The sequence below is a fragment of the Heterodontus francisci genome, chromosome 14, assembly GCF_036365525.1.
Source record: "Heterodontus francisci isolate sHetFra1 chromosome 14, sHetFra1.hap1, whole genome shotgun sequence".
Lineage (NCBI taxonomy): Eukaryota > Metazoa > Chordata > Chondrichthyes > Heterodontiformes > Heterodontidae > Heterodontus > Heterodontus francisci.
This window is the reverse complement of record NC_090384.1, coordinates 90,160,363-90,186,490: the sequence shown is the minus strand read 5'-3', so window position 1 is coordinate 90,186,490 and position 26,128 is coordinate 90,160,363. Positions and strand designations below refer to the sequence as shown.

The following is a 26,128-nucleotide window of genomic DNA, read 5'->3' as shown; positions in this document are numbered from 1 at the left end:
GTAGTAAGATAATTGGGTCAAGTGAGAGAAAGAATTGTGTTGATTATCACAGGGACTTGAGCTTGACACCCTCTTCTCCTGCTACGTATGAATGACCTGCATTCACAGCAGATAAGCATTTGATTTGAGAAAGATGCAGGGCTATGGATGGAGAGCTGGATGATGGAATTAGTTCGAATGGTCTCCTTCTGTGCTCTAAAATTCGATGATTTCATAAATCGGAATAATATGGTACTCTTACTCATAGAATTTCTGACACAGTGATGAAACCCTGGAGGATCATTTCTGGAGTCATAGATGCACAGTGAGTGATTTCTGAGCAAGGTGCATGGAGAGAGTTCAAGAGCCTTCAGGTTGTTTTGAAGATAAGGAGGGAGTTTGAAGGTGCTTCAACCAAGGAATGAATTCCAAAAGGTGAAGACCTAATAGCGTTTTTTTATTCGTTCGTGGGATGTGGGCATCGCTGGCTAGGCCAGCATTTGTTGCCATCCCTGGTTGCCTTTGGGAGGTGGGCTGACTTCTTGAGCCGCCACGGTCCGTGTGGAGTGGGTGCACCTGTGGCGTTGCTGGGGAGGGAGCTCCAGGCTTTTGACCCGTGACAGTGGGGGAGCAGCAGTGGAGTTCCGGGTTGGGGTGGTGAGTGGCTTGTGGGGGGCTGGGGGGCGCTTGCAGGTGGTGGTGTTCCCATGCATCTGCTGCCCTTGTCCAGGTGGTGGAGGTCGTGGATTTGGAGGGTGCTATTGAAGGGTCGTGAGTCTTTGGAATTTCCTTTCTCAAAAGGCAATGGAAGCAGGGTCTTTGAATATTTTTAAGGCAAAGGTAAATAGATTCTTGATAAGCAAGGGGGTGGAAGGTTATCGGGAGTTGGTGGAAGTGTGGAGTAATCAGTTCAGCCATGAACCTATTGAATGGCAGAGCAGGCTCGAAGGGCCAAGTGGCCTACTCCTGCTCCTAATTCGTATGTTCTTATGTTCATATGATACAGCACAGAACGAGATCTTTGGTCCCATTACACATCTGTGCTGGCACTTTGATAGACCTATCCAACCACTCCCTTGCGCTTTCCCCATAGCCCTGCAAAGGTTTCCCTTTCAAATATTTATCTGATTCCCTTTTCAAAGATATTATTTAATCTGCTTCCACCGCCCTTTCTGGCAGTGCATTCCAGAACATAACAGCTCAGTACACAAAAAAAAATTCTCCTCGAGGCTTAGTCCTGTGTCAGGAGCTGAGTAATTGACAAAAGCTTCAGTTGTTGAGTTGGGCTTTGTTTTCTGCTGCTGCCTTTGTTCATCCTGTTTCAATGGGAAACCCTCCACCTCTTCAGCTTGGCTCCTGCATCAATTGAATACCACCACATTTTGAGCTGTGGGCTCCTGTTTGTAAATCCCTTCTACCCCATCCATCGATAAATTGAATTGACAACTCTGAACAATGCTGAAACCATTCTTGGGTAACTGATGTTTTTTAAAAAAAAATCACATCACTGTTTCACTTGGACTTTATCAGATAGAACTTTGAACAAGGAAAATGACAAACCTAACAATATTGAAGGCGTTCCCACTTGCACCCCTCCCCCGTTTCCACACCTCATTACCCCTTTACAACAGTGTAACCTCTGAATTACATTCAGCAATACCACGGGATATCTGCCAGCACCTTTAAAATTATTTTGATTTTCTTCAATTTTTATCAAGAGATCGAGAAGAAACTCTTAAGGCGTTAAAAAAAGTACTATTTAGTAAGTTTTGAAATCAGCAAAGTTATTTTCAAATGATGGATCGTTTTTGGAAATGCTGTACAGGTCTTAATTTCAACTCTGACAGCTTCTCTGACTTGATTCAATCAACAGTGATGTGAAGTTGACATTCTCCTAATTTGGGGCCAATCCAACCTAAATTTATTCATGCCATAGACTTCATATTTTCAACATGAGACAATTTTACAGTTTATTTTTTAAAAACCTGCAGGAGCCAGTTAATTTTTTTGGAAAAATCTGTTGATCATAAAAAGTACCTTGTAAATTCCCAGATCCAGTTTGATTGTAAATGGTGAGAAAACATAAAATTGTCCACTGATTTTTGTATTGTTCCTGATGACAGGAATCCATTCTGTCTTTCTTTGCAGAGGGGGGAGGAACTGGGGCAGATACAAAAAAAAACTGTGGCAATAGATTCTTCAATGGAGCAGGATTCAGTGCATTAAAGGTACTGAATGGATGTTTTGTAGTCTGAGGTTTGGCCAGCTCTTATTGTACCCTTTCTAACTGTTTGTGCCATGACAGTCTTTAAAGGAAGACAAATAAAAGTATGAAAAAGAGAAACACCAGATGAATATTAAGCGGTGTGAGGACTCAAAGCAGGCCTCAGTAATGACCAAAGTTTTGTCAATAAGTTGTTCTCTTGTGCGCCTGATCCAAGCACACAACAGGCATCTTTTTGCCATCAGTCATTTTAAATACCAGCTGAAAAATCCCAGAGAAAGGGAAACCAATCCCTTCGAAGCAAGTCTGCAGACCCAGCTGAGAAGTCGCTGTCGTCTGAAGTTTGAACTGGAGGCAGTGCAGCAAGGTCGCACTTGCACAATTTGTAAGCTGAAATGCGATGCTTAGTTTCATAGCAAGCTAAAGCTTCTGAGAGCAGAGACAAACCCAATGTGGGTTACTTGGCATTTAATAGTATTGAAACGTGTACCTCATGTTTCAATAGCTGGTCGTCAGCCAGGACCGTTAGTTAAGAAAAGGAGAAGGGGCCTACATTATTCTTCCAAGAATGCATCAACCAAAAGATAGAAATCGCTTTTATACATCTAAAAACCCTGGGCTTTATGAAGCAAAACCAAAAAGTGCAATCAGCAATCCTCTGCTTTCTTGGAGCTATACCCGTCCTGTGAGAGAATCAAAGCTGTTCTACAAACCAAGAGGAAGAGATGATGTGAAACTGCCAACCACTTCTACGGAGCTAAATTCTTCCAAGATTTTGAGGCAGGCTCTTGGGTCAGAAAGTGGATATTTAGGTCAAGCCAAACCTGGATCCCGAATGAGCAAGATTCCAATGATATGTGGATTGAAAAACAGAATGCAGGAACAATTGACGAAACCAGGATTAAGCCAAACTGCTCGAGAGAGGTGCATGCCCATTGGTAGAAATAACGAGTTGTGTCAAGTACATGTTCAGCACATGTGTGTATGGGAGGGTATTGCTCATGTCAATGAGCAGACCTTACTGACAATGCTCGATGTTTATCAGAATCTCAACAGTAAGTATAGTAGTGATGGAAATTAAAGCTGAAGGTATAACATTTAATATACAAACAAATGTTCAAAAGTCAAAACTATTTAGCTTATAGCATTGCAGTTAAATGACTTTGACTGGGGCAATTTCAGTGCTGCAGCAAGACTGGAAACTTCATTGGAGAGATTCACTTGTGAAGTGACGGGAAAGATTTGAAGGGCAACATTCAAGCACTTTAGAGAGGGAAGGGAGATTGGAGATGGGGTAGAAGTTTGTAAGGATTGGGGTGGTGGGGGCGATCAATGGTTTTTTTTTAAGGAGGGGAGTGATGGTGGCTGTTTTGAAAAGGTGACAGCGCCCGAAGAGAGGTAACTGTTGCTGAATAGCTTGCTGATGCCCACAATATAGTTTCATTCCTGAAGAATGTACACTCAGGCAGGAAATCAGGAGGCTGTTGACTGCCATATTCCTAACCATCGGGTGTTCAGGTGAATTTTACACCCCTCCAGCTGAGATCAGCAAACCCAGCGCAGATCAGAAATAGAACTTGGGACTTTGGGGAGAGAAGGGGAGAAAAACTGGGAGAAAGAACTGTTGAAATAACTTTTCCCTTTATTTAACAGGCTCCGTGGGAGACAAGCACATCATAAGGGTAGTATTTATTGCTCCGACTCTGTAGTAAAGACTGGGGAGACAGGGTATAAAATCAGAAATAGAATTATAATTTCTGTTTTCTCAGTTGACACGTTACACTCTTCCCAAGTTCAGGATTGCCCCCATTAACATCCCAATTTAGATCAGCTAACTCAGAGAACAATGGCTAAATCTGGAACCTCCTTAATCAATGCAGTGGATCTCACCAGTGAGCTAGTAGGAGAGTTCAAGGATACTCAGCTCCGCTGTAGCACACATGATCCTTTGCATGTTCACTTCTTTCCTGATTTTCTGCAGACAGTGTGACATTGGAAGCCATATGTTGATGAAGTTAAACTTTCCAGGTCATCAGTTCAGCCAAATTACCAGCAATTCTTTAAATAAGTATTGAAAAACTTAACACTATTGTCAATGCAATCAATGGTTATTGTTTTTTGCAACTCTATATAACTGAGCCTCAAAATGAGGCCCACCACGGAACCTCGCTGCCTGGGAGGATCAGTCCAGGCCGTCCTGGCGTCGAGGTCCGTGGCTGGCCTCATCTGCAGCCATGTTGAGGCCCCCCCCCCTCCCCCAAAAACCCCGCCCCGGCCACAGATCACGACGTTGAGGGCTTGGTAAAATCCAGCCCACTGTGTATATATTGAACCATCTGAAAGGGTATAAAATATAACATTTGGATGACATGGCAATAAAAAGGACAGTTTTTGAGAATCATTCCTCGTGTAGTTTGTAGCTGAATTTACATCAAGAAAGGATCTGAAATAATTTTTAAGGTACTGAATGAAATACTGTAGATGAAGGATGAAGTCTTAATGGCATGAAAATGGAAAGGAACACTCAACTTCACTCAATGCTTTTGAGATTTTTGTTCTCGGTCAACTGTGACTGTCCTGAAGCACTAAATATCAAATGTCTTTCTGTGTCTGTAGGGGAGGACCCGGAGACTCGAAGGCTACGGACTGTCAAGAACATTGCCGACCTTCGTCAGAACCTGGAGGAGACCATGTCCAGTTTACGAGGAACGCAGATCACACATAGGTATGAAGCATCTCATTGCATAGCTTTCTTCAACATCATGTGTCCTTTCTTAGCTTCCCATGGTGCTGGAGCAAAGAAGAAAGTCGACAGTGAGTACAGTACTCCAACTGTGAACCTCATTACATCAGCATTACTTTGTTGGAGTGTTACAGTGCACTGATCAAAAGCAGCACTTTTCTTTTTGGTGAGGAGAATACTTGATTGGCTGCAAATGCTGAGAATGCCTCATAAAGGTAAACACACAGGGAGGCTAAATTGTTAATACAGGTTTTAAATAAAACATAAGCAACTAACATGAATAATTGTAGAGCTTATAAGTTGTTTAAGGGTAAAGCAATTTATACATTTTCATAGTAGATGCAGCAATTTGAAAGATTACATTAACATTAGAGACAGCTATAATAAACTGGAACAGGAGGAAGGAAGTAGCATCAATATAATAAGATTCACTTCCCAGGATATCCCGTAACACTTGACAGCAATGATTACTTTTCAAATGTAGTCACCATTGTTATATTGGCAAACATGGCAGCCACTTTGCAGCTTACAAGGTCCCAGACAGTAGTGAGAAGAATGATCAGTTCATCTGTTTCAGGGGTGTTGGTTGAGGGTTCGTAATTAGACAGGACCCCAGGAGAACTCTCCTGCTTTTCTCCAAATAGGGCCATGGAGTCTTTTACAGGCAGACAAGGCCTTTACTCAAAAGACAAAGCCCTGGAATAGTGCTTGAACTCATAACCTGCCAATTCCGAGGCCAGTGTGCCATCACTGGGTAAGCTAACATTTAAATATCTTGTATGGAGCCCTGGCCACACAGATGATTATCAACAACTCTTCGAATGAAGAATTTGAGCATGATTCGGTTGTCAATCAGTCCATGAATTGAGTCTGAATATTTGTCAAATAAGTTCAGATATACTGAAAGAGTCGGACAAGAATAACTGGAATGATTTTTGGTTTAATCCGCTGATCAACTTCAAAAATGATCATTCAATGAACTTTAAAAAGTACTTCATGTTATTAAGAGGGAGGCATCCCATATATTATTCTGATGAACGGTCATCGACCTGAAACGCTAACTATGTTTCTGTTTCCACAGATGTTGGCTGACCTGCTGACTACTTCTGGCATTTTCTGTTTTGATACCATTCTTTGAATATGTGCAATAATGGGATGGCTCTCTTAATGACATCATTTAATTTTTAATTTTTTTTTAGAATGATCACTTTTGAAGTTCATCAGTTTGTTAAATCAGAAATAATTTTCAGAATTTAGGCAAGTTGAATACACCTTTACCTCTAGGCCTGTAGGAATATGACCTCTGGCAAGGCCTGAACACTCTAGCAGTTTTTGCCTTCATGCATGGACTTCATGCTGAACACCATTCCCTGGATGACATATTTGCTTTTCCTGAATACAGCTGCTATGCTCTTTGTAATATCAAACTGGGTTCTTCTTGCCTGTGCACATTTTAAAGGGTCTTTTGCGTGGAACAATGTTAGCTAAGCGGGAATTGGACTCCTTGTGTTGAAAGGAACTTGTCTCTTGTGCGCTTTCCAATGAACATAAATAACGACAGTGTATGATCTGGTGCCATTTTGGCAACTGCTTATTTTGCTTCACTTAAGTTTTATGAAACGGATTTTGCTGCTTTCACCTAAGAGAGTTTTCTTTTCTTTTTAGCACACTGGAAACGACGTTTGATAGCAGTGTTACCACGGAGATCAGTGGCCGCAGTATTCTCAGCATGACAGGCAGGCAAACCCCATTGTCATGGCGACTTGGCCAGTCCAGTCCTCGCCTCCAGGCTGGAGATGCTCCATCAATGGGGAATGGATACCCTCCAAGGGCAAATGCCAGCCGTTACATACATCCTGAGTCAGGCCGCTGTATGTATACTACACCTCTCAGGAGGCAGTTGGCATCACGCAGCAGCAGTGTATGTCACTCAGATATTCCCGATAAGAGTGGTGATGATATGGATCTTGAGGGCATCAACATGGATGTTGCTGGATACATGAGTGATGGCGACGTCCTAGGCAAGAATCTGCGGACTGATGATATTGCTAGTGGGTAAGGAGATAATGTTTTTTCTCATATTTTATTGTATTATCTAATAATAATCTAATAAAATGAAGAAAGTGAAAATAGTGTTCTGCACTGGGCAAGGAGAAGAGTTGGACTCTTGAATGGACAGTTTCCTTCTTGATTAGTGTCAGGATGTTTTAAAAACTTTTAGAACTTATTGTCAAGGGTTCCATTATTAAACATAGAAATCCTTTTTTTTTTAACCATTCACTTTTGTCTCTTTTGCTGTGGAGTCATTTGGTGTGAAGATTTCAATGAATATTCATGATCTAGGTCGCCCCGATGGTCTAAGTTGCAGAACCACTGCAGAACGGAGCCAGGTTCAGTTGCCACACTGTGCAAAGCTAGCTGATTTCTGCTGGATCATATGTATGTGTGTCAGTAAAGATAGGATAGAGTGTGACCATGAGCCTTCCACAATTGAGTGGCTTGTCAGCACACGTTGTGTCTCGACTCACTGTTGAAGAATAGTCACTTCAGTGAGGCATCAGAGACTGCTTGGTACCCATGGAACCCTGCCACAGCTGAATCAATCCCTTCAAGGTGGAGTGGTGAAAATTGGCGTAGATGGCAAAGTACTTTTATTGTCAGAAAAGCCAACATCAGAACTCAAGGCACGATACCAACCAATCATGCCCACTTGTCCAATTTGGATTTAGCAATGATTGATGATCCTGAATATTGTTGTTTCTGCCCTGTAATGCAGAATAAAATGCAGTTGAAAGATGTAAAGTTGAGTTTTCAACATAACATTTCAACTCTGTCACATGTCAATGTGCAGAAATCATTGCGTGGCACTCCCTCTCCTCTCCTGAAGGCATTGGTTCCACAGGTATTGGTTGCCTCTTTGACCTTGCCCAGATGGCAATTATGCATATGCAAGCCCTGGCAGTATGTGACTATCTAATTATGGGAGCATCAAGACCAAGTTCAATTCTATCTTCCTGCGTGTCTAATAGGGTTTCCTGGACGGTGTTTAGGCAAAGCAACATTGGTAATTTTTATCTCTCCCTAACCCAACGGCACTAGTGCCTTGACCAGCTAACCCAGCACAGACTGGGCTCTAACTTAGGGTCTTGCTGATCTGTATGATATAGCTAGTCACTAGCTGATTCAGTTTGAGAGCTTCTTGTAACCCTCCTGAAATGTAACAGTCTGATGTTGCCACAAGGTGGCCAGAAATATATTCTTTGCCTCTTATTTATTGATGTTCAGTGTTGTATATAGATATTCTAGTGAATGATCTGTAGTCAGAATTTCCAATGTTACTCTTCTGGGGAGTAAGTAATTTGAGGGAAATTTAAGAATGATGCACATTGCAAATCTATTTAAACATATGGAGGGTGAATTTCTGCGGAATTATACTTTTCAGTCCCTAGGTGTCTCTGTTCACCCACATCTTCAATGTCTTTACATTGAGTTTATTTTATATATTCCCATTCCTTGTTTTTCCTTCTAAGTTGTATTACCTCACACTTCCCATCTTAGATCACATCTCAAAGTCAAATAAGACACCACGGTTCTGAACTGTGTGGTTGAACCCATGACAATGACCTCGGTGGGAATGGGAATTGGTGGTAAGGATACAACTTTTGTTAGCAGGACCTGAAGACAACAGCTTCAGTCTTTCCAGCATTTACTGGAGGAAATTGTAGCCCATCCTGGACCGGATGTCAGATAAGTAGTTGGACAACAGAGTGGAGAGGTTGAAAGATGTGGTGGAAGGGTAGAGCTGGGTGCCAACTGTCAGAGAAACTCCCGAGCCTGTTTGTGAAGACGACAGACTAGGAGGCATTGATGGAGACTGTTTATTGCTTGCCACAAAGCTTACTTCTCCACACCTAATAATCTCCAGCCAGTGCTGGCTGGTTCTTCTTTATATGTACAATTGAGTACAGTTAACTAACCAACACCCAACACCTGTTCACCCTATTACCTTCAACTACTAGGTATTTAACATTCATCAATAGAACTTTAAATAATCAACACTAACATCAACAGCATCCATGACAAAACTGACCCCATGTCTTTGGATCAGGTTGCCAAGAGGTCCTCTCATTAAGTCACATCTGCCAAAGACCTACCCATTCCATTAACCTATGTCATCCTGATGCCTTTTATAGTTGTCACGCTATATGTCAAATCTTCTACTTTAGTATGACTATTCATCATGTTTGACATTGGATACTGAGTACTGCTGTTAATCTACGAGGGTCGATACAGCTTCCAGTCTTCACTTGATACTGAATGTGGAACCTGCTATATAGATTTGAATTCCTTTTTACAATTGTCTTTTTGCTGAGAAGACCTAAAATTGCCTTTGCGATTGACCAATTCGGTACTTGAGTGGTAAACTTTTCACCCTTTTTAATGTGTTTGAGGAACAAGATGACTGGTGTATTAAAGTTGGAGCAGCAGCAATATGACAGTTCTTTTTGTCAATAACCGGTTTTGTGTTGTCGATTTTCCTCTGTTCCTGTCCAGAGTGTGTTCTGTACGCTATCCTGCCCTTTTTAGTTTTCAGTCAGGTTCCAGTCTTATATGCCATATGTTACAGAAACCCAAGTGATTACGAGAAGAAAGAAAAGAACTTGCATTTATATAATGCCTTTCATGACCTCATGACATCCCAAAGCAATTTACAGCCAATGATGCACTTTTGAAATGCAGTCATTGCTGTAATGTAGAGAAATGTGGTAGCCTGTTTGCACGCACCAAGGTCCCATAAACAGCATTGAGATAATTAATCAGCTGATCTGTTTTACTGATGTTCGTTGAGGGATAGATGTTGGCAGGACACCAGGAAAACTCCACACGCTGTTCTTTGAAAAGTGCCGTGGGGTCCTTTACACTCACCTCAGAGGGCTACCAGAAAGATGGCATTCCCTCAGTACTGCACAAGATGATGTGCTCAGGTTTCTAAACTGTGGCTTGAACCAGCAATCTTCTGATTCACAGACAAGAGTGCTATCCACTGCAACAAAGCTAGTACTTAATAGAGGGATGGATGATGGAACATTGATATCCCACACTATTATAGAACATCTAACTCTTAAGACTGCTCCTTTGAGAAATATTGTAAGCTCAGAACTTCCTTTGCTCCAGCAAGGAGTTGGCACCTTCAGGAGAGGAGAGGAGGGGAGAAAATTGCTGAGAAGGAAAGATTCACAAGGTGTTGGAGTTTGATGAGCATTTCAACAATGAAAAATTGTCAGTTTCCTTTTTGACGGATTTGCTAAGAATGGCGGCATGAGCGACCCACTAAAAGATGGATGCCGCTGACACTGTTCTTGGTGAACCCTGACAAATTTACCTTTGGCTTACTGAGAAACACAGGTTATGCCTTTGTACAGCAATAAAAGTCAGCACTTTTGTCACAGGCAGGGCTAAAACATCAGAAAGTGGCAAAGGGTTTCCTTTAATAGTTGCTGGTTAGGAAGGAATTCACTCTGTGGGAGGTGGTCTCACTGTACGTGCCAGTAGCAAGGTATTGAGGGATGGTACTACTATCCAATCTGCGCTTCCCTCTGGTTTAGGCCCCCACTAGACCTGCTCTGTCCCCGCCTTCTGACACTTGAAAGACCCCAATTTATGTACATTACTCCATTGCAATGATATTAAGTCAGTGAAAGACGCTCTCTGGTCTGCCCGAAACTTGCTGGCCTTCCAGTGCAAAGAGTTGTCCATGACCAAGTGTTGCAGACTGGCACATTCCAAGGTTTAGGACCATGTGCTGAGGGATGCACTGAAGCTTGGGGCAGACGCCACAAAGGCTCAATGGGGAAAGACCACGATGTAGGATCCTCTTGCCACAGTGAACCGAGGGGCTGGAACCTGTGTAAAACCCCTCAGGCTGCATGCACCAAAGTTTTGTTTTGCTGTGTAATGCAAATGTACATTGCATGTAAAATGGAATGGTTGTGAGGCAACTCAGGTTCTGTATTGAAGAAAACTGATTTCCTTTGCACTTTCTAAAGTATATTTTTGGGAAAAAAGAATTACAGGTCAATGGCCTTTCATCAGAAAGGTTCCTGGTTTAGTTCCCTGCCTGTGGTGAGTTTGCTGATCTCAGTGCAGAGGAAGTATAAAGCTACGAGTGGTCTCATCTTGTAGTGTTAACCCCTTGGGCTAAGGAAGAGAAAATTGCACAGGATTCTTACTCCTAATTTTGTCTCCTTTTTTCTTTCTCTCTCTTCCTTCCCCCTTGGACAGATTGGGCTCAGTGGCAACATTTCCCACTGCCGCTGAATCTACCCCTTTGTGGAGCAACACGAATGAGATCTGAATTGGACTATAGCAGGAGTGTTTATGTCTGGTGCAGTCCATTTATTGAGGTGCACTTGGAAGTCACTTAGAACAATATTTGGAAGTTATGGGCTTGTGAGTGCCACTCTGCAGGACTAGTGCTCATCAGTAAAAATACCTGAACAGAAGCTCAAAATTCTGCCTTATTTCAATATGAACAATGACTTAAGTTCTCACTTAACAATCTGAAAAGGAATATTTCGTTATTTGTAAGAAATAATATTTGTATTTAACGGGGCTTTATATTTAAATGTCAAAATTTTTCACACAATTACATTTGAGGTGAATCTTTAGACTTAAGTGATAGAGGTTTGTGTGTGTCACCGACCTCCGTATCCGAATTCCTGATATGCATTGTTTACCTCAAAGTGCAGTTACTGTTGTTGTGTAGGCAAATGCCAGAATATTCATTCAATGAGTAGATTGTTTCCATTAGCTTCATGCTATAGTGCTGCATTTTGCAGTAAGAATAAGAGTGAGGCTGTTACTTCTCACCTTTGGTAAGTAGTAAATTGGACAGCAACTTCCAGCAGAAATGAGGAAGCTGCTGTCTGATTTTCCCTGCTTCTCCACAAGCTTTGGAATGTCAGTACTTCGAAAGAGATTCAGCATTAAAACATCCAAAGGACGTGGATTTGCAATACTTTCCCACCAAACACCACCCATTTGCTTACATTACAGTGTTTCACCAAATGGGTGGTGTAAATGCACATAGCCTCACAGCTCCAGGGACCCAGGTTCGATTCTGGGTACTGCCTGTGCGGAGTTTGCAAGTTCTCCCTGTGACCGTGTGAGTTTTCGCCGGGTGCTCTGGTTTCCTCCCACAGCCAAAGACTTGCAGGCTGATAGGTAAATTGGCCATTGTAAATTGCCCCTAGTGTAGGTAGGTGATATGGGATTACTGCAGGGTTAGTATAAATGGGTGGTTGTTGGTCGGCACAGACTTGGTGGGCCGAAGGGCCTGTTTCAGTGCTGTATAAAAAAAAAGTGTAAGTGAACACTTAGTGGTGTGAGGAGTCTTAATCACTACCAAACAACCTCCGTGTCACTGAAAATTTACTTTTACAAATGTGAAGTCTCGTTCCTTCAGATTTTAATTATGGTTGGAGATTTTAAAAATAATTAATATTTTTTAACATTTTCTTTCTGTCTCTTTTATCTCTCTTAATCACATCTTTCCCTTTATTTCACTTTCTGTGCATGATTATACAATGAATTAGATATCCTAACCTACACTTTCTGGTTTAAACTCTGCATGGCTCAGTCAGGATTCTTCAGTCTGATTGGTTGAGGAGACATGGTGTTGCCTGCCCTGTTCACACAGGTCCCAGATGTCCTGTAGAGGCGCCATGCTGCTTTGACTGTTTGATAGCTTTAAGTTGCCACTCCAAAACCCTGTGGGTAGCTGAAACGAGCAAGCCCCATTCATTTGCCAATTTCTGCAAAATCTGGGGCTATACTTTTATATATTTTGAACTGCAATGAAGACAATATTTGCAGATCAAGAATAACTCCTAATGTATCAATTACAATTTGCCAAAACGAATAGGTCATTCATTAAAAACTATTGTTTTGGTTTGTGTACACACAGGAAACAATAATTGAAGCAGGATTATTAACATTTACAACTTCATTGTTCCAAGCTCATGGTCAGACTTTTCCTGTAGTTCTGTTATTGTTTCCTGTATTTGCTTGATGGCTTTCCTGTATTTTCATTGCTGTATTTATTTCTCTATTGTATCCTTCAGATTAACTTTAACAGCTCAGTCTGGTTAAATTGGTAGCACTCTCCTCTGAGTCAGAAGGTTATCGGTTCAAGTCTCACTCTAGGTTTTGAGCAAACAATCCTTCTAATACTTAAGTGAGATACTGGGTTAGTGCTACATTGTTGGTGCCTTCTGGTGGGGAAAAGCCCGCCTCTGCTTTCTTGTGCTCCCCTGCACCCCCCCTGAACGATCCTCCAGTCTTTTTAAATCTAAGCTTCAGAAACCAGGATCCCCATCTCTTTAAAGATGGGGATCCCGCCTCCAAGAGCTGCCAACCAATCAGGGTGCGAATGAATCATGCTCGTCCTACTTATTTTGAAGCAGGCGTCAAGTTTGCTGTTGAATTGCTTGCCACCTGCTGGTAGATTGTACAAAATACTGTCCAGAATCCTGTCTCACTTGTGATGTTTTCGTTGGCGGCACCTTCGTACTATCCCTTGGCTTGTGTGCAAGAATTGTAGCAACATAAAAATGTTTCACAGATGAACTGCTGATTCTGTGAAATTTCTGCTGGCTTATGTAGCTCAGGAATGAGTCAGAATTTGACTCTCAGAAATTATTATTGTGCATTATAAGCAAGTTTCCAATGATGGTAATACTAGAGTGACTCAGCAATTATGTGATGAAGTTTATGCGAGAACTCTTTGCAGAATGTTAATTCTTGATGTAATTTTGTAAGAAGGTAACTTTAAACCTGTGTAACTGGCATTGATTTTGCTAATTATATTCTGCCACTATCAATTCTTTTAATGGAACAGCTGGTTAGCAAAACATTTTTGTTTACAAATTGAAGCCATTAAATTTTATTCCAGTTTCTTCCTGAAAATTCATGCCATCTGTGCCACTTTTAATCAGGTCTTTGCATTTTCTTATTCTCTTTATTTGATCTTCGTGACTCCAAAATTATCTATTAATCTCTGCACATCATCACATTAATTCCTCTTGTCCCCCAAAAAATTGAAAGTCAGGAATTTTCTTTTAAAGGACTATAATCACTCACTGAAAAAAGTATCACCCAACGATGGGTTAAAGTGATCGTTCACTAGTGTGAATTTATGGTTGTTCTTCACCTTCAGTGCTAGTTAATCACTAGTAAAGGCAACAAGTTAGGCAGCTCACACAAGGTTTTAACTTGAGGTGGAAGTCTCAAATCAAAGTAAAGTTTTATTTGCTCTAAAATGGCTTTTCGGGTCATGGGAACATAAACTTGGCAGCCACGGGTCATCTTTTCAGTGCTGTGTCAGAGCAGTGAATCAAAGGGACGATTCAGCAGAGCCATGCTGCCTCTTAACTGCAATATTTTGAAGGGGAAAATCTTTAGACTGGTTAATTTTACTCCCTTACCCCCTGCCTGAAATTGTTTGGAATTTAAAAATGCCCCTTTGAAAAGCCTTCTAAGAACATATCAACATTGCAACAGGGGGAGGCTATTGAGCCCCTCGAGCCTGTTCTACCATTCAGCAAGATCATTCCATATTCCTCTTTTTGCCCCATATCCCTTACTACCATTGGCTAATAAAAGCTATCAATCTCAGATTTAACGTTTATAATTTATCCAGCATCATTTGCCATTTGTGGAAGAGTTCCAAATTTCTACCGTCCTTTGTGTGTAGAAGTGTTTCATAATTTCACTCCTGAATGGTCTGGCTCTAATTTTTAGATTATGCCCCCTAGTCCTAGACTCCATGACCAGAGGAAATAGTTTCTCTCAATCTACCCTATTTGCAACTATTAATATCTTGAAAACTTCGATCAACTCACCCCTTAACCTTCTAAATTCCAGTCAATAATTCCTAGTTTGTGTTATCTCGCCTCGTAATGTAACCCTTGGAGTCCGTGTATACTTCTGTGAGGTCAAATTCATGTTAACCAAATTGTTTGAGAGTTTGTGCTGTAATATAAATGAGGTGATGGCAATGCCACCCAGAGGAGCCAAAACACACCTCTGGAAACATTCAGTATGTCCACTAGTGTAATTTTTGTATTACTGGCTTGTATGGCCCTCGTCCCACTGAAAGTGTGATCTAACTTCCTGTCTTTTTTGTTCAGAGATATTCAGTTATGGTCCAGTGATATGTTAATGTGGCCATTCTTCTGTGTGAACCTAGACCATGAGCTTGATTTTCTGTTGGGGGTCAGCACCAAATGCAGGTCCTGACCCCGCACAGTGTCGGGAATAGTCACTCAGCACAATTTTTGGCATGCTGGCCAATTAGTGGCCAGACAGCACACTCACCATCCAATTAAGGATGGTGGGTGGGCTCACGAGGCTGGAGGGCCAATAGAAGGCCCTGCAGAAATGGCACATCAGCAGCCCCACCATCTGAGGTGGGAGCTGCCAATGCCTGCAGAGAGAGAGTGACTCGCAATAAAGGTGCCCTCTGAAGACCAGATAAAATCATAGAAAGTTTACGGCACAGAAAGGGGCCACTTGGCCCATTGTGTCTGCGCCAGCTAATAAGCCACCAGCCTAATCCCTGGTAAAAAAAAAAATATTTAAAAATGGCCACAGCTGCCAGGCCATGATTGTGAAGCGGCCATGGCGGGTGTGTGGGTGGTGGTTGTGTCCCTAACGAGATGAAGCTCTGGCACTCCCCGTCTCCCACATGGAGGCTGCCTCCTCTCACTGGCCATATTTTGGCCACAGTGTGGGGCCACCTGCCACCTGGAAAACTCCAGTTGGCGCAGGAGAGGGGTCTTAATTACCAAGGGCGGGTAGCTGTTCCACTCCTGACCTGGCCTTCTTGAATATGACTTGGGGGTGGGATGATGCTAACAAACTGGCATGCCTGCCAGCAGCACAAAATTCCAGGCCAGCCCACCTCCAGTCCCAGCCCCATCGGCCTTTGAAAATCCTGTCCCCTGTTAGTAGGCTGTTGTGATCATAGATTATGATCATAGATGCTGGAACTCTAACCAATATTCAGCCTCCTTACCAGATAATAAGGTCTGTTAACACTGCCCTACTGTTGCCCTTGCTGAATATGAGTAATTCAGCACAGCCGTGGGATCAAGGTTGGGACCTTCCTGAACTGCATGGTTCAATATCACATCACTTGAAGTCCTTAGCCACTGAGTCGTCAGGGGTGTGGACCCTGGTACTGGAGTCACTTATGAAGAAATATAAAGAAAGCTATTGCAATGTATGTGATTTGCAAAGGCTGTAATCAGAAACCCACTTAAGATGAGAAACAGTTTGTATCTGACAAATATGCTGGAATTTCTTTGGAGAGGTAACTGATTCCGCGATGAGGGTAAGATGGTGATGTTATACATTTGAGGCCTCAAAGGGATTTGATAATGAATATCCTTCATAGAAGGCTTAAGGCTAAAGGGAAGGCTCTTGGGATTAGATGGGAAGTTGTAAATTGGACAATAAATTCTCTTGTTAAAAGGAAACAGGATAGATGTAGATATGAAAGTAATAGCTCTAATTGGACTTTTCAATGATCGGAGGTACCATCCCTAGAGATCAGTTCCAATGACAACTACGACGTAGAATTAAATAAATGTTTTACAGAGAATTACATAGAAATTACAACATGGTATCAGCTCAACCAGTCCATATTGGTGTTTATCTTACAGTTGAGCAGAAGTTGTAATCACATGCGACTGTCCTGTTCCCACATTCCCCTTTCCTTCAAACACCTATCTAACCTGTCCTTCAGTGTTAACATGGTCTCTGGTTTGTTCATGAACTGTGGCAATATATTTCGCAGTCTCACAACCCTCTGTAAAAACAGCAGTTTAGCCTACTTTCTGTCTTAATGCTTTTACATTTAATCTTGTATCTATGCCTCAGTCACTGAAAACTGTCTGTTTCTGTTAACTCTGTCGCATCCATTAATAATTTTTAATACTCCTTAAACTCCTCTGTTCTAACAAAGTTTTCAGGTCTTGTTTTGCATTCGTTCATACTAGGCTGTCTCCTGATGAGTCTGCACTACTCTCTGTATTGCCCCAACATCATCCTATAGTATGGAGCCCAAAATGCACACAGTACTCCAACTGTGAGACTTTGAATAGATGCACCGTTACATCGACATTTATATTCTATAACTATTACTATAAAACCTAGTATTCCATTCACTTTTTATCCACATGCGGTTCTGTTTTTAATATTTTGTGAACCTGAACTCCAAATTCTCTTTACAGTTCCATGTCGCCAAGATTTCTTCCAATCAAAGCAGAATTATTTTCTTTTCTTGCTAAGGAAGTGTTTCACCATCACATTTACTGGTATTGATCTCCTTTGGTCACTTTTCTTACCATCACTGCACCATCTTATTGATATCCTGGTAAAGCTTCAAGTTCTCAAAATTATTTCATTGAATTATTGAATCTTACAGTGCAGAAGGAGGCCATTTGGCCCATTGTGCATATGCCGTCTCTTTGAAAGAGCCGTCTAATTAGTACATTACCCCACACTTTCCCCCAAGCCCTGCAAATTTTTCCTTTTCAAGTATATATCCAATTCCCTTTAGAAAGTTACTATTGAATCTGCCTCCAATATTCTTTCAGGCAGGGTAATCCAACTCTCTGCGTAAATAAATTTCTCCAATCTCCCCCTCTGGTACTTTTGCCATATTTACTATGCCTCCTATTTTAATATTGTTTGGAAATCTCTTTTGCCCTATATCCAAATCACTGATGTATATGGTAAACAGAAGCAGTCCCAAAACAGAACCCACTTTCAATCACTCCGAAAAACTTCCCTTAACTCCTCCTCACTGTTCTTCCAATCTAACCCGTGTTTGATCCAATTTACTAACCTCACCTAATTGCAAACTAAGTCTTCTCCAATCAGCTCTTTGTGTGGTACCTTCTCAAAGGCTTTCTGAAGCATCATAAACACCATAGCCATTCCTTTTATCTATCCACCATAACTGTCACCTCAGAAAAAAATCTATTAGATTTGTTAAGCACGAGCTTCATTTGCTATTGACCCTTGATTGGGTATGATTCTGTGGGAACACTCCAAGACTTCCCCAACTGGTCAACTTTTCATGCATGATCCTTGAAAATAAATGTCTACAACTATAATCACGGTGTATTATCCCTCATCCACTTTGACCTTTCCACAACTTTTGACGTGGTTGACAATGCAGTCCTCCTCCACAGCATCTGTTGTATTGCCCAGCTCAGTGGAATCTTCTTTGCACGGTTCCCCTCCTACCCAACTGGAAAAAGCCATTTCCAGCATAGGCATCCCTTCCATGCTTTGCATCATCAGCTTCAGAGTCCCCAAAGATCTATCAATCTTTGGCTATCTGCTCTTTATTATTTATACATTGCTTCTTTGTCAACATCATCTGTAGCCATAGGACCAGTTTCTATATGGAGGCTGATGACACCTATTTCTAACTCTCCACCATTTCTTTCCATCACATGACCACTTCTGTGCTGCCGCAGCCTTGTCTTGTATTAGCCAATCTTCTTTTTCAGCTGAACATCAGAAAGGCTAAAGTAATTGTTTCTGGTGCCCACAGTAAACTCCACACTTTGCCACAGCCTAACTCAGTCAGGCTGAGCAAAACCGTGCATCTCTCCTGTGTCGTGTTTGTTCAACCTTGAGCTGAGCTTCAAAGCCCATATTCTCTTCATCATATCATTTGTACAATCACCCACCTCTGCCCCTACCTCAGACCCTCTGCCCTGAAACCTTTATCCTTCCTTTCATCACCTCCAGACTCAATTACTCCAATGCCCTCTTGCTGACCTTTCCTCGGCCACCCTCCATAAACTCCACCTTTTGCATCAAACATGGCTAGTCATATCCTGTCCAGCAATATGTCCCATTTGCTCATCACTCCTGTATTAATGACATGCACTGACTCCGTATCCTCCATGCAGTGAATTTCAAATCCTACTCCTCATCCTCAACTTCCTTTATGATCTCTCTTCTACCCACCTCTGGCACCCTCCTCTGGCATTACAACTTGCCCACACCCTTCTGTCCTCAGACTTTGGCCCCCCACTCATCCTGCATCCACCATTGCTGGCAGAGCTTTCATCCACCTTGAGCTAATCTTTGGCACTCACTCTGTAATACCCTCCCACTTTTTTCCTTTATAATTCTCTCCTCGCACTCTCATGGCTGGGTTTCCATTTCTCTCATGGTTTTCTTGATCGTGTTGTTGCCTCCCAAATCCGTGCCCATCTTTCTTGGTGCTCAACGTCTTGAGTCCCTCCAATCGGGTTTCCACCCTGCCAGAGTACTGAAATGCCTCTTAACAAAGTCACAAATGGCATCCTATGTGACTGTGACAAAGGTAAACTATTGCCCTTCATCCCTCTTGACTTGTCTGCCTTTGACACAGTTGACCACACCATCTTCCTCCAACCCCTCTCGCCATCATCCAGCTGGGTGGGACTATGCTTGCTGTGCTGTCAGCTGCTAAGTACCGAAGCTACGGAATTCTGTCCCTAAACCTCTCTGTCTCTAAACCTCTCTGTCTCTATCTCTCTTTCCACTTTGAAGACACTCCTTAAAACTTTTCATCTGCCCTAATATCTCATTATGTGGCTCAGTATCAAAGTTTGTTTCATGATACTCCCGTGAAGTTCTTTGGGACTTTTTATTACATGAAAGGTGCTATATAAATACAAGTTGTTGTTCTCTGTAAAGCACCTTAGGACATTTTGTTCATTGAAGGGTGTAGTGGTGATCTACCCAAGGGCATTTCCTCTGCTCATTTCTCCACGTCTCATGGTCCTGCACTTTCCTCTTCGATTGCTTGTAAGAGCCTCCTATTTTTTAACATGCATGAGAAATGAGCAGTATGACTAGGAAAAAGGTGGTTTCCCGTTGCCTTCCTTGTGTGTGCTTTAAGGGAAATGCAAGTCCTCTTCCTGAAGAATTCTCCACCTGTTAAGCAGCCGTTGGCCCTCGAGCTTCTACCTCCTCCGCCATCACCACCGAAAATTTCTTGGTCTGCCACCGTTGGCCATGACTCGTAACCTTGAGCATGGGACCCTTACCTGGACCTAGGCCGACTCGCAAAAGGGCAGGGTTGACCACCCACGGAGGTCTCAAATGACCCTGCTGCCCTGAAACTGCTGTATAAAAGAAAGTTGTCTACTGTTGTGTCAGTAGATTATTTGACCAAGGAGATATTGCAGCCAAGCTTGGTCCTATACTTGCCTGACTTCAACATATGCTGCTTTTCAGCAGGATTATGGTCAGGAGCAGTAAACTGTCCAATTTTCCCCCCCCCCCACAACCACCAAACCTAGGGACGCTGAGGCCAATTTGTAGTGTCTCTTTTGCCATCCCAACTGAGATCAGCAAATTCAGTGCAGGTCAATAATCAAATTTGAAAGCTTTGGCATGACTCTATTTGCCTTTCGCAACGGAATCATTGGTGGAGCTAAGGAATAATACTTGCGGGGAGGTGGTGGTGCAGTGGTAATGTCACTGGACTAGTAATCCAGAGGCCCTGGCTAATGCTCTGGGGACATGGATTCGAATCCCATCTTGGCAGATGGTGAAATTTGATTTCAATTAATAAAAATCTGGAATGTAAAGCTAGTGTAATGGTGACTATGAAACCATTGTCGATTGCTGTAAAAACCCATCTGGTTCACCAATGTTCTTCAAGGGAAGGAAATCTGCCATCCTTCCCTCGTCTGGCCAACATGTTGACTATTAAATACACTCTGAAATGGCCTAGCAAGCCACTCAGTTCAAGGGCAACTAGGGATGGGTAATAAATACTGGCCTAGCCAGCAAGGCCAACATGTCATGAACAAATTTTTTAAAATTTGCATTTATTTGTTACCATTCAAATCAAAATGCGTCAAAGTGTGTTATACAGTGGATTATTTTGAGGTGCAGAAGTTGATGTGACCTGTAAGTGGAGTGTTTGCTATTGTAAATTACTTCAATTAACAATCAGATGAAAAGCAACTATCAGACAAAGTTTAGAAATGCATGCTAATAGAAGTTAGATAGTAAACACAGCAATGATGAATACGATGTGGGGGAGGGAAGGGAGAGGAATCAGCCAAGGCTCCTATTCAAAGGAAGTAGGTTTCTTTTCTCATTTTAAGCACAATTTAATTAACTTTCCTGACCATGTATATAGATGTGGAAAATCTTTTTTTCTGTCAAGCAAAGAAGTTTGAAAACAGGATTTCCTTTACGAAACTTGGAACTTATAACATTATCCCAGTTTGCATCAGAACACCAGTCGTGAGACTAATGGGCTCCCTCTGTGGCGAACTTTTATGCATCAAGCAGCATGTGAAAAGCAGACCTCATTAGAGTGAAGAGGGGATCAGTTACAGGGAAGGGCTACAAACTGAAATGGACAAATACACTCATTCAGTCCTGTGCTTTGTGCTCAAATGTTTAAAAGCAGCACACACATTATTCTCACCTGTTTAATCAGAATCTTTCTGCCTGATCTCCTAGCAATTATGCCCTGTTACATTTTAATGACATTAAATACTGTTGTACCCATTAAAGATAGTCAGAAGGTCAGCTTTAGGCTTTAGATGTTGGTCTTGTTGACGACTTTGAAAAGGTCATTCTTTACTCCAACACTGTTTAATAATTTGATTGATAACATTCTTGACTGCACGGGGTTGGTGGGGTTGTTATTTGTGAAATGTTTAACTGAGTAGATTTATTGTTGGTGCAGGGGGAGGGGCGGGAGTAAAAATAAGCATTTTCAAACCAAGTATTGGTAACACTCTCAAAGTGGGATGTGGTAGCACCTGAGGGGCTTTTTCTTTTTTATGTTGGTTAGCTGAGTTATGTGAGAGGACAGAGGCCTTAAGGCAGGCTCTTTGGCAGTGATTTGTTGTTGTAGCTGTTAGATGTGAAAACCATTTCAAGCATTTAGCAATGTGCTTGTTATAGTGCTGCTTCTGCTTATTTTGTTTTCAGCAAGTGTGTCCAGCAGCCATTAAGGTAATCTTGGAATGCGTCACAAGAGTTGCTTCTAACCAGCGCCTGGAAAATTTATTTTTTGCTAAAGCAATCTTTCTGTTTAAAACTATCACGGCATTTTAAAATCTGAGAAGCCCTTTCTAAGTATTTAGTTCCAATTAATGTTCTGGTACATGCTTGTAATGTGTATGGTATATCTTATTTTCTACAAGGTTCATTGAGGGGTTAGACTGTAGTCTTCAGGTGCCAAGCCACAACTTATAGCTATTTTTACCTTGTTTAGAAACGATTTGGGAAAATTTCAGAAACATGGAAAAGTTATGTTAGAATGGCATAGACATGCTGTGTATGTGCTTTTGTTTGGTCTGTCTACGGACATGTGCTTAAAGAAGAAAAAATTTGGATGGTTTAAATGGTAGCTTTCTTGTTTCTGTCTTTAAAAAAAAAGTGATGACTGGGCTGTACACCCCTCCCTGAGGTCGACTCTGCTTGTGGCTACAGATAGAAACCTGCTTCTTGGCTCACTGAGAACTTAGTTCTTCAGGCACTTAAGTCTTGTTTAAGTGAACGAGTTGGTGAAGCCAGCTCACAGTCCAGGCTTGTGGCATTGTTGGAGGGAAGCCTTTAGTCACTGGAGCTGTTATGCTGCAATGTGCGGATTCCAGCACTTATTAACTTAATTAATTCAGAACATTTCCCTGGCAACAAATTGCCGAAGTCGAGGTTTACTGTTCTGGTTCTGTGACAGAAGTAGATGTGCTGTGGGTCGTCCTTTGAATGAATTCACTGCCCAAGGTATGTCTCAGTAAATGTTTATCAATCTGCTTTAGAGCTGCACACGTGAAGTGTCCCAAATTTTAACACCAGACTCAGAATGGCAATGAGCAGCTGAGTTTGTACTGTAATAAAAGCAAAATACTGCGGATGCTGGAAATCTGAAATAAAAACAAGAAATGCTGGAACGACTCAGCAGGTCTGGCAGCATCTGTGGAAAAAGAAGCAGAGTTAACGTTTCGGGTCAGTGACCCTTCTTCGGAACTGAGTTTGTACTGTGTTGTGCTGTGTACTTCAGTTGGCAGTGTTCCGACAAGAAAAAAGGCATGATATCAAAATCTTAATCTATCCTTGCATCTCCGAATTCTGTATATTATTAGTGGGTTCTAGGCTTGTGGCATGCTTCTCAAAATATCTTGCTGCGAGGTTTCCATATGGTTGCCCATGTAATTTATTGCTCATCTGTTTTTAAGTGTTGTGAATCTGGCAAATTAGCCAAATCTTTGAGATATTTTTGAAAAGTTGTTTTTCCTAATTTTCTCCTCAGGCGTTGACTACCATTCTGGTATGCCCTTATGGGCAGTCGCTTGTCCCCAAGTGAAATAAAGAACTTACTTTTGCATAGTGCCTTTCACATCCCTGTGAAGTCCCAGATGCTTCACAGGCAATGAATTGCCTTTGAAAGTTTTGTTTGTGGCAGCCGATTTGCATGCAGCCAGTTCATAAATATGAGTGAGATGAAAGACTGGTTAACCTGTTTCTGGTAGTGGTGTTTGAAAGAGGAATTTTGGCCAGGACACCAGTTTAAGTCCCTTGTGCCACCTGAGCACTTTCCACAAGAGCAGGTTTGGCAAAGCAGCATTCCCTCAGCACTGCACTGAAGTGTCAGCCTAGATTATGTGTTAAAGTCCTGGTCTGGGCCTGGAAGCTGCAATCTTCTGATTGAGGGTCAAGGGTGTTGAGCCAAGCTCCCACTTTTGATGTAACCATTCTTCATTTGTGAATTACACATTGACTGCCATTAAGCAGTGGTATGATGCAAGTGTTACGACAAGGTGAGGAGGGGGTCTCAGGCTCTCCTCTTGCCCTTCCTCTATTTTGACCGCAACAGGGTTCATTCCTTTTTAAGTAGTGGTTGTGCTTACCACCTCCATGAGTGTTTTACCTTTTACCTTTAATGTGATCATGAAAGAACCAATCAGACAAGTTTTCTTGAGTTTAAACCAGAAAGAGGTGAGTTGATTACACTTAACAATCTACACCCGATCTAAAAAAAATACACTACACATTCACACACACATTCACACAAGAATCACACACACACAAATAGATTACAGAGTGTAAAGTACATTTTGTGGTTGGATTAGAGTCCAGAATAAATGGATATTAAATACACAGTCTGTGAGGTTGGATGATTCGGTGGTCTTCCGGATGAAGTTGCATTCTTGAAGTTTTTGGCTGGTCAAAGTGCACTTTCTGGCTGGCCCACTTGGCTCAGGATTTTCTTGGAGGCAGACTTCCCCTGGTCTCTGTCTGTGGCAATCTGTAGGCTTGGAGGGTCCACAGTCACAGATGGTTGTCAGAATTGTGTTATCTGGAGAGAGAAAGAGAAGGAGAGAGGGAGGCACACAGCCTTCCTGCTGCTACACAGTCTGAGTTACTGGCTTGACTCTTTGTTCAAGGAAACTCCCAGCTTTCACAGAGAGGGGCAGACAGACACACGACTGCCTCAGTGTATTCTCTGGAACCTTCTAATGAGATTCAAGGTTCAGAATTGGGTCCCCAGGATGCCATTATTTACACTTGGAGTGGTTTGCTCTTTCAAAGTTAAGGTGTTAGGATTGCCTTGAATGTTGTGCTATTGAATAAATCGTCGGTAATTCAATCACTTAGAGCAAGCCATTGTTCTGGGTCTATGCTCTTTAGACCTCTGTCTCCGGTTGGAGCTTTGGAATGTGAAAAGGTGTTTCAGGTGCAAATTGCAGTGGCCATCTTGGCTGCTAGTTTTTTAAAAAGTTACCTGCAGGACTTTTCCCATTAAAAGTTTAATGTAAGTTTCCATTCGATGAATTAATAATCCTTATTTGGCATATTGCTTTTCATGGCACAAGGCATTGCAGTTGAACTTGACCTGGTCCTCTCCCGATGTCCAATCAAGTGGGTGCTTCCCAGCAGAAGTTGCTTGGTAGTCATCAGGTATTGGAGCACAGGCTCACTTTTCCTTCTTTCCCTTGCTCAAGGATTCTGAGGCCTATGGTAGAATTCATATCACGGTCCAATCAATTAACTTTTCACAGACCACAAATTGTACTTGAGACCTTTCCGATCAGCATGGCTTTCTCATTGGTCAGTATGTTTACTAGGCAAAGCCCTGGGAAGCTTGTTCAGTGTGGTATATAACGTACAGTCTCCGTTAAAACCAATCAAATCTTGGAGGTTATAAGGTAGGGAATGTGTAGAGGGCAAAATGAAAAGATGATCAAAGTGTGGCGGAGACAAACATTGCTGTTCTGGGCAGAGACGCAGTGTGGCATTTCAAGGTACTGCTTGTGACTGCTACATTTCTCATCAGACCTATTTTCATGCTAGGTAAACGTCCTTGTACATGTTTGTGCATGACTTGTGGCTGGTGAATTGAGCAACAAGAAATTGGTACAGTTGTGTAATATTCCATCTTCTGTGCAGAGGTTTAAGAAAAGTAATTCCTTAATTACCACAATGTGCTCCCAGAGATATGCCCTAAAGCATTGTTTAACTGCACACGTTGAAGACTCTAGAATAAAAAATAATTGTATTAATAAGCAATAATCTGTTCATGTTCTACTCAACCAAAGTTGAATTGTCTGGTAAATTTCTACATGGACATTATTACTATAATGTAGTATTGCTGCCCTGAGTTTTATAAATAGCATTGTTGATTAAGTTGGTTAAACGAAGGGTTTAATATAACTGGGACCTATTGGCAAGTGTATCCTTTCATACAAATTTGTATTCTGTGAGCTTGTCGCCAGGCTAATCCTACTGAACATTGAAGTAAAACTTGGACAGCTATTGCAACCTGAATCCTGGCTGCAAGGCAAGGTCACATTCTGATTGAACATTTTAGCGAGGGCAATTCTTCCAGTTGCATAAACTATGCTGCTATCACTTTCCCAGGCTTAACACTTTGAGAATTGTACTGTATTTAGACCAGAAATTATGTATTGGGTTTTTTTTTGCTTTGTTTTTAATACTGTAAATTAGGAAATGCACAATAGAGCGACTTAGTGGTTCTTGTGGTAAGAACAGAGGGAAAGTCTTCAATTTATTTATACAGCATCTTTAACTGCCTCAGGTTTCACAAAGTGCTTTATAGCCAAGGCAAGGGTGTA

The 26,128-nt window shown here is 41.8% G+C and overlaps 1 protein-coding gene across 8 annotated transcripts in view; it reads left to right on the top strand.

Annotated features, from left to right (window-relative positions):
• LOC137377146 (neuron navigator 2-like) overlaps positions 1–26,128 on the top strand; it is a 984,055-nt gene that overhangs the window by 682,802 nt on the left and 275,125 nt on the right. For 7 of the 8 annotated variants that reach the window (XM_068046509.1, XM_068046511.1, XM_068046512.1 and 4 more), the window contains 2 exons: positions 4,820–4,928; positions 6,612–7,001. In XM_068046509.1, the coding sequence (XP_067902610.1) occupies positions 4,820–4,928; positions 6,612–7,001 (499 nt within the window). Of the gene's footprint in view, positions 1–4,819; positions 4,929–6,611; positions 7,002–22,623; positions 22,779–26,128 lie in introns of those variants that run through there. The other variant, XM_068046516.1, reaches the window with a different exon arrangement.